The sequence below is a fragment of the Protobothrops mucrosquamatus genome, unplaced genomic scaffold (assembly GCF_001527695.2).
Source record: "Protobothrops mucrosquamatus isolate PMUCROS unplaced genomic scaffold, P.Mucros_1.0 scaffold2198, whole genome shotgun sequence".
NCBI classification, from domain to species: domain Eukaryota; kingdom Metazoa; phylum Chordata; class Lepidosauria; order Squamata; family Viperidae; genus Protobothrops; species Protobothrops mucrosquamatus.
This window is the reverse complement of record NW_015388291.1, coordinates 13,596-23,129: the sequence shown is the minus strand read 5'-3', so window position 1 is coordinate 23,129 and position 9,534 is coordinate 13,596. Positions and strand designations below refer to the sequence as shown.

Genomic DNA, 9,534 nt, shown 5'->3' with positions numbered 1-9,534 from the left:
ATATATGGCATTTGGAGACTAAGAGCTTGAGTTATGTCCAGAAACAATACTCTTTTTTTGTTTAGTTTTGTTTTGCAAACGTCACTGCATGGCTGAAGTTCTTTTTTGTTATTTCTCTTGAATGCTTTGCATAATAATATATCCTGGCATGTGTGACAGTCATTTACAAAGTGACTGGACTTACATTTAAAAAATAACTTCAGGAACAGAGTAAGAAATGAGGTAATCAGTTTGTCTCTGTTAACAAAGCTGAAGATGATGAATTGTGTAATTAAATTTCTCAAAAATACTTAAGAAATTAAAAAGTGGTACACCAGTTCATTATGGATATAAAAATAAATGCAGGAAAGAGTTTGGAAGGTTGGCTTTTAATAACCCTAGCAATGTGGAATCCACCTTCTTATTCTAATTAGTGTAGTATATCAATTGGTCCCTTGTTTGTATCTTTAGATGCTATCAACTGTTTTGTTTACAAACATATAAGAAGCTTCCAGATATAAGAACTTGATTCTTCCTTTGTTCACATTTTCATATAAATGAATGCATATATGCAGTTTTACAGAGGACTCTTCAAGGAATAACTAAGTAGAGTCTGATTATTTTACCCTTAGATATCTTTAGTGATCTTGGAGAAAACTCTTGAGAGTCCCTTGGACTGTTAGGAGATAAAATCAGTTAGTCATAAAGGAAATCAACTCTGACTGTTCTTTGGAAGGACAGATATTGAAGCTGAAACTCAAATACTTTGACCGCCAAATGAGAAGAGAGGACTCACTGGAGAAGACTCTGAAGTTGAGAAAAATTGAAGGCAAAAGGAGAAGGAGACAGCAGAGGATGAGATGGTTAGACAGTTCCATTGAAGCAATGGGCATGAGTTTGGGCAGACTCAGCAAGAGAGTAGAGGACAGAGGAGCCTAGTGTGCTATGGTCCATGGGGTCACAAAGAGTTGGACACGACTTAACAGCAACGATCTTTAGTGAGATCATCAATTCCCTATCTTTATTTGCTGTGAGGAAAGATCATTAAGCAAATAAATGGATTTTTTTTTCCTCCTTAAAAAGAAAGCTTTGTCTTTCTCAGATAAATCTAAGGCCAGGAGTGGCTTTTCCTTTGTGCTGTAGGAATTTCCCTTCTCTTCATCCCTGAAATATTCTCGTCCACTCATACAGATTTGCAGAGCTCAAGAGGAGCATTAGAGGAAGGGGGGAATTCCCCTTTTCCCCTGCTTTGTTGACAGAATCCATTGCATTGATAAAAGCAGTTAATTGAATCTCCCTCTCTCTCTCTCTCTAATGGAACTATGGCAGCAAAGTTCAGCTATTTCTAGATGCAAATAATGATCCCTCGTAGTCTTTGGCAACCAAGCCACAACAATGCAAATCTCTACCATCAAGTGATATAAAAGAAAATGAATGTGTTTCATAGCATATCTAGGTCATCATGAATGACTATTGGCACTTTCATGTTTAGGTACTTTGCCACCTAATGAGATGATGCTATATTTTTTGTTTTAGGATTCATTTTTTTTCCTACTCACGTCAGCAATCATAATAAAAGTGCACAAAAACTGTTTTCCTGTGAATATTAAAAATTAATTAACATAATACCCTACAGTGTAATTTGCTGACCACCAGAAAACTGGGGTAGTTCTTTAAAAAGAGAGATTGTAAGGATGAAAGAAAATCCCATTACTTTTTCAATTTCCAAATGTTTTTCTTCACTGTTTCCTGCACTTTCTCCCCTTTTCTCATTCTCTCCCTCAGAGACCCTAAATACTATCGTTTTCAATTCTGCTAAGTTGTTATTTCCCACATTTAAGTCTTTTTCTTCAGTTTTCTGCATAAGTGCACCTCTAAGGAAAAAGAGCACTTTTCTCATTTTCAAAAGCTTTTCTGATATATCTTCCCTCTTTTGTGTTTTTTCTCATATCTCTTGTCTATTTGCTTAATTTTTCTTTTGCTTAATTTTCTCCATGCTATAGCTGCTTCCTCCTGTCTTTGCAAACCCTTTGAAAGATTATTTTTTTATGCGCAGTATCAGCTAAAAGCAAAAGAAATCTCTGCAAGCCTCTGTCTTCTTGCTGCAGAAAAGACATTGTATTTTTTTTTTATTCTGGACACTAAAACTTATAATATGGTTGCTTGGAGACCTGGTTGCTAAAAGTTTATACTTCTGCTTATCGTTCACTAAAATTATTCTTGTACACCTATTGTATTGTCATTGCTTATTTGTTTCGCAGAAAGGCCCAACCCCAAATGAAGCACAACATTTCAGGGTGCAAAGAGTAGATTAATCAGAGGTTTTTGAATGTACTGTGACTGACAAAAAAAACTAATGACCCTCAAGCACAATGAATGCTTAAACATTCCAACAAATTGATAAAAAAATTCTAAGGAATTAATTGAGGGTAAAGTGGGTTCCTAGATCAAGGTATTTTGAAATTGGAACAATAGGCAAGTCTAGGATTGCCAAGTAACGTATTATGGGAATATTTGGACACTGGAGACTGTCATATCTCATGCTGGTAGTTTCAATTAAAGAAAGACTTAGACTGATGAGGAGCCAGTATGGTGTAGTAGTTAAGGCATCAAGCTAGAAACTGGGAGATGGAGAGTTCGAGTCATACCTTAGGCACCCGAATCTGCTGGGTGACTTTGGGCCAATCCCTGTCTCTCAGAATTAGGAAGCAGGCAAGGGCAAATCATTTCCAAGAAAACTTGCCAAGAAATCTTCAGGAACCAGTCAAGGTAGTCACTAGGAGTCAAAAACTGACCCAAATGTACAAACAGAGACTGAAGGAGGAGAATTTGAGATAGTTAGCACAGTAATGTTAAAGTAGGACCAGGGACACACATATTCAAGTCCATCCTCAGACATGGAAGCTCAATGGATTACTTTGGAAAATCATTTTCTCACTACTAACCTACTTTACACAATTTTTGTTCTAAGTAAAATAGGAGGAATGGCATGCCAGGTATATCAAGTAATGGTGGTGAAAGAAAGACAAGCTATATATTTCATATATGAATAAGAATAAATTATATTAAGGAAAATAAAAGGGCTAATGTAGATGAAATAAACCACCATTTAAATTGAGACACCTTTGAACTTCCCTAAGTACAGTAACAACTTCTCTGGAAAAAAAAGAACAATTAACTAATAAAACATATTGGGATTAGCCTATGGGGCCTGACTTTTGATATATCATACATTTATTTCTCTCAGCCCTAGGAAGGAGGCAATGGGAAAAGGAAGCCAAAGGAAAGACAACTTGTCTTTGGTATATTGTTTCTATTACTGAGGGTGGTTTGGTTGAACTCAAAAACTAATCTGGCTTTATGCAAGTGCTTCCATCTTGTGAATATACCAAAGGTGCTTTTTCAAGAGGCAATTGGACTTTCTTTGTAGACTTTTTGCTTCTCATCCAAGAAGTTTCTTCAGCTCTGACTGGATGTAATATAAATATAAATCCTTCCATTCCTCATCATTCAGTTAGAGCTGAAGAAGCTTCTTGGATGAGAAGCGAAACATCTTCAAAGAAAAACAAGGAAGTCCAGTTGCCTCTTGAAAAAGTACTCTTGGGACAACCATGACCTGGACGACTGAGAATCTCCATAGACATCTTGTGAACAGATTTCCTACAGCAGCATATCTGTATTTATCTCTCTTTGATTATTAGAATTAGAATAGAATAGAGCTGGAAGGGATCTTGGAGGTCTTCTAGTCCAGTCCCCCACTTAAGCAGGAGAACCTATACCATCTCAGACAAATGACTGTCTAGCCTCTTCTTAAAAATCTTCAGTGATGGAGCACCCACGATTTCTGGAGGCAAGCTGTTCCACTGGTTAATTGTCCTCACTGTCAGGAAGTTTCCCTTAATTCCAGGTTGCTTCTCTCTTAGGTCAGTTTCCAACCATTGTTTCTTGTCCTGCCTTCTGGTGCTTTGGAGAATAACGGGACCCCTCACCTTTGTAGCAGCCCCTCAAATACTGGAATACTGCTATCACGTCGCCCCTGTTTCTTCTTTTCTTTAGACTAGGTCTTACTTTTTTTAATGTATAATAATGCCTTTGTAACAATATTTATAATTTATTTAATGTGTCAATGCAGTGGGCACTGAAAAGAATCCAGAACGCCATATTCTCTGGTTCTTGGGTTAGTATTGTTCTTTTATTCCAGGCAGGTTCTTCCAGAAAGGTCTCCATGAATGGAAGCAGGAAGGACATCAATTTTCTAATCCTCTTTGTCTTCTCTAGTCTCTGTGCATGTTCTATGACATTTCACAAGAATCCTCAATGGGAAGCTAGTTTAGGGGGAAATGGAAGATGTTGAAGAGAAATTAGCAAAAGATGTTCCTCCCTTTTCTATTCATAAAGTTTCTGATAAGAATGTCTTCCATCTTAGGCAATAGGCTCCAACTATTAAAAACAAAATGAATAAAAAATACAGTAATTTCTTCAGTTGCATAGTTGTTTTTTTTTCATATTTATATGTTGTTCATGCTGAAAGGGTTGTATGAATGAGCAGCACCTGCACAGGATAAGCAAAGTTAAAATGATGGTCATAATTGCGTAATTAAAACTGCCATATTGACATATCCCTACCGCCTCTGCAGAAATCTCTGATGTGAGAATTACAGAAATTTAAGCTGAGGAAAACAAAACAAAATTCAGCCTCCAACATAGGACTGGAGTACTTTTGGGAGTCAAGGCCACTATTTTTACTGTTGTTCTGCTGTTATTAATATTTTTAGTCTTGAGAGCTGCAGAAAGTATGGTGATCATGCAGTTACAGTACACTATGTCATTAAAGTGGGTTATACAATTTCCCCTCATCCTTTTAAAAGCGTCTTTACACAAAATAGTTGCATCATATTTTACAGTCTGAGATTTTTTTTTATATTTGTGTTAAGATTCAACCATTTTTTGCCTGCAGATTTCCCAGTGAAATGCTGGGGAAATGTGGGCCTGAAGTGAAGACCAGTATGCAGTGTTTTGGCTGCTTATCCCTGCCTACAGTCTTTAAAATAAAATATTATGTAGATTCCTAAAACCTTCTGACACAAATCAAAACCTTTTGATTTTCTGAATTTGTGTCCAACAAAGGCCTATCATACTTGCACAATTACAGGTCATGGGAATATCAGAATAAGAATAGAAGCATTTGTGCAATGCCAAAAAGCACAACAGATCTAAGGGGAGGAGTCATTTCCCAAGTAGCTGATCAATGATTTATAAGTCATTATAATAACAGTTGTATAATGTAAAATTCCAAACTGTTGCCTCCTTTTAATTTAGATTGTAACAGTATTAGCAAACCTGTCTGTCCTGGACCAGTGTGCTTCAGAAATAATCCAACAAAATGGTATGTATGTTTTGACAAATGCACAAAAGATTTATGCATGTGAAAATAAAATTGAAATGGCATCCTTTATTTAGCTAAACAGCATTTAAGGTAACACTAGGATTACTAAAGATCTAAATTTATATGATTTTGAGACAAAATTCTGCATTTTCACCTCTCCAAATCTCAGAATCCTGACCAAAAATGTGTCAGGATTCAAGTTTATGTCATTTTCTTTCTGAAATACCTGCAGGCGGGACCTTGCAATTTTAAAATCATGGCTTTCTTTTTCCTATTTCAGATATGGAATGCTGATATTGTTATATCTCCCTATTTTGGGAAGCGTGCCAGTGAAGAAACAGAGAAAGAGCCATCTCTCTCTACTGCTTCACTGTAGAATTCCTCATATACTGACATTCAAGCTGCTTTTGAACATAGACTTAACATTCTTCTGGAGATTTAAGTGCTCTCTTACACCCAAAAGTTGCTCTGACAACAGTTGACCATCTTTCTGTGATTGTTGCCTGGTGAAATGGCAGAGAGAAGCAGCTTGATGTTGTTGGACTGTCAGCGACTAGGGCAGGGGTCTTCAAACGTGGCCCTTTTATGACTTGTGGACTTCAATTCCCAGAATTCCTCAGCCAGGCATGCTGGCTGAGGAATTCTGGGAGTTGAAGTCCACAAGTCATAAAAGGGCCACGTTTGAAGACCCCCTGAACTAGGGCTTATCTGGGTTTCCAAACCAGGGATCAACTCCAGTAAAAGTGCTGTTTCTCCTCCTTGCCTGCCTTCTCTTCTAGCCTAGAAGAGATGTTCTTGAGGCTAGGAGAAGTGGGAGGTGAAAGAGGGGATGAGTTCTGACAAATAATTACACTGAAATTCTAACCGTTTGTCATAACTGTAACCAGTGCTATTGATGGATGATTTTTACCTCTTGCTTGTGACATTACTGGTGGAGGTCATCCTTTCCTAAATGGGAAATGAGGATGCCATTCTCATCCCATAGCAGAGGATTGACAATAGAAACAGCTAAATCTATGCTGGTTAAGTAAGTTACTTTCTTAAAATTACCACTTCTCCTTTTTGTATTTGGAATAATGATGGGGGATTATACCTTTAGGTAGAATTTGAAAGAGCAGTGTTGAGGACATTTGGCATTTAGCTTTGTCCCCTGCAATTATGCTGGCTTGGCTTCATCTTCAACTATAACTTTTGTACCAACAATTCTTTTAACTGTGTTTGTGGATAATTGTCAGCAATATTTTACACTTTTGTAGGTATTCAAGTTTTAATGGAAATGCTATCTGAAAAATCATCATTTGGGAATTCACCCGAGAGAGCTGCTTGTGAACAAGTTCAACAAAAAGCCGCAGTGACACTCGCCCGGCTTAGCCGTGATCCTGAAGTAGCTCATTCAGCCATAAAACTCAACTGTACGTATTTAAATGATTTTATACATCAAAGGGACATTATTTAGCCCATTGTTTGTTGAATGCTACTTTTCTCCACTGCATGTCAACTAAGAACCAGTCTATTTTCCAGAACTGGTCATTCATTTTTTAAAGATTTCTGATTTTACAAATCAATCAATGATTGCCCCAATTGGCAGCATGGAGTTCAGTTAACAGTACAGATAATCCTTGATTTATGACTGTAATGGAGCTTTCCCATTACAGTTGTAAGTTGGACAGTCGTAAAGTGGTCCAACCTGATTTTATAACTTTTTTTGTGGTGGTCATTAAGTAAACAAACTGTTTGCTATGGACTGGTTTTGTAGAAAATCCCGTTTTTCAGCAAAAACACTATAAAACTTGGCCGAAATACAGCCAATTGAAGAGCACCTAAAGAGCAGTTAGGGTTGGGGCAGCCATCATAAGCAGTCCTGGGGAGGTCCTCGTAACTTTGAATGAAGTTGATCATGACAATGCACTTGTGCATGCTAACCCAGATGCCTAAGAAAACGATACAACATTGTTCACAGAAAACTCAGTACTAGCTTTCAAAGGTGTGAATGGGGGGGGGGGGAAGAATCCCTTAAAATGGCATTCATCATTAAATAAACTAAGTCCAATATGCCTGGGTAAAGATTCGCTGGCTTTGCAAAGAGAATTATGAATTCTCTTAGTGCTTATAATTTGAGCTATGTAAAAAGAAGTAGTATTTTTCCTTTCCTGTTTTTTTTTTAGCATCACTTTTTATGGCATTACAACATTTTCACTGAAATGGATAAATCTAGAAAATATACCACCTAGAATAAATTGTTGATCAATGTTCTTTTCAAATCATTTTTAGGTATTCCACGTCTCATACAACTTTGCAGATCTCCAGGTGAAAGAAATAACAGTGATTCTGTTCTTGTTGCTTGTCTGGTAAGAGCATCTAATTGTTCCCTCTTTTCTTTCATTTTATTCTGCTGGTGAGACATCCATGATCAAGAATTCCTGTTGCCTGGAAGGGTAGGAGATGTGATCTTGGCAGATTTCAGTCTTCTGATTCACATCCCTCACTATTGAGAAGATTCCTTCAGCTATCCAGATAAGATCTGCAACAGACAGGAACAAAGCAATATAGCAATATTGTTCTGTCCCAGCCTACGCGAGTACTGCTCCACTGTTTACTTGTGAGGAAAACCCCTTTGCATTGAACAAGGCAGGACTTTGTCAGAAAGTAAACCCCTTTTATTTTGACACAACTTTTATGGAACAAACTCCAACCAGTCCTTTAGCTGTAAAAACGAACAAGATCAGTCTCCTAGTTCTCATCAGGAAAGCTCAATGTTCAAGTCACTCAAACATACAGAAATCCGACAAACCTGGTTAAATATCCAAGAATCCTGAGGCAAGAAATCCAATGACAGAAGCACAAAGCCATAGCATGAAGCCATAGCCTTCGGCAACTAGCCCCTCCCATGCCTCTCCTCTTTATAGTCCAGCCAGGGCACGGCTTCTTAGAATCTTTTACTTTTCCTGGAGAGCCGCCCCACCGCCCTCTATTGTCCCACACGTCTTTCCTCTCTGCACATCTGTGCATCTGGAACAGGCACCAGCTCTTCCTCCTCTTCTCTAAGTTCAGGCCCCCAACCCAGCTGTTTCTCTGCCTGAGTGTGAGTAGATGGGCCTGGTGTCATATCTAGCTCTGAGTCTTCTTGCTCCTCAGAGCCTTCCACAGACTCCGATGTGAACCCAGGCAACCCTTCCCCCTCATCCAATTCATCTGACTTGGCTGCCGGATCCGCTGGCAGGCGAGGACTCACGACAAATATATTCAATTCCATATTGTCAGCTGTTGCAAGAGTATCTCCTCTGTCTATTGATTTCTTTCTCCTGCAGTGCCTCAGTTATATTCCATTGAGGCATGTAAGTAAAAAGGAGAAAATACACTTTATTGTGCAAGCAAACATTTATTTCATAACATCAGATGCTAATCTTTTCGGCACGTGTGACATCCTGCTTATTAATAAGTTGCATCTTGCAAGTTTTATTGTGATCTGGCTCTTTTCTGTCCTTAAAACTTGTCCATTTTAGACAAATATGCCTTCAGGACATTATCAGGAATGGAGGTTTCAAAGTTAAAATCTTGAAGTTTAGTAGGCTGAGATCATTTTCTTTTCAATGAAAATTTATTTTATCAGATTCCTGTATGCAACTTCTGCAACTTCCTATCTTATAATATAGTAAAGTAATTTCTGTAACAGCTGCCTTATTTTAATGAAGATAAGTAAGTAATATTTGTTTCTGCAAAAGAGATTTGCATTCATTTTTTTTGTCTCCACATGGCTGGAAATCAAATGATTTATCAGTTGTAATATCATAAACATGCTGACATCCATCAAAATAATTCTTATCTTAATTTTAGGCTTGCCTAAAGTCGCATTATAAATCTATGATTCACTTTCATTGGCACCAAGCATCTAGAAACAAAATTTCCCTCTTCTAGAAAGGTTGTTGGGGGTTTGAGGCATGGAACTCTTTTATATAACATGGTTTAAATTTTTTTTTTTTCAAGTATAAATTTTTTATTATTTTCATCATAAAAAAGAACACATCACAAGTACATCACAATGCTATAATAAAAACCCCATCCCCCACCCCCCACCCCCCGGACTTCCCAAACCTAATCCCAGGATACTATTCAACTAAAAGTAAACTACTATTAATATCCCTAACTCCACAAAATATTATTCTACATAA

At 37.6% G+C, this 9,534-nt stretch overlaps 1 protein-coding gene across 1 annotated transcript in view; it reads left to right on the top strand.

Annotated features, from left to right (window-relative positions):
• The window catches only part of INSC (INSC spindle orientation adaptor protein), a 77,230-nt gene that overhangs the window by 63,782 nt on the left and 3,914 nt on the right, over window positions 1–9,534 (top strand). The window contains exons 10-12 of the mRNA XM_015824308.1: window positions 5,299–5,365; window positions 6,622–6,777; window positions 7,637–7,713. Of these exons, the coding sequence (XP_015679794.1) occupies window positions 5,299–5,365; window positions 6,622–6,777; window positions 7,637–7,713 (300 nt within the window). The remainder of the gene's footprint in view (window positions 1–5,298; window positions 5,366–6,621; window positions 6,778–7,636; window positions 7,714–9,534) is intronic.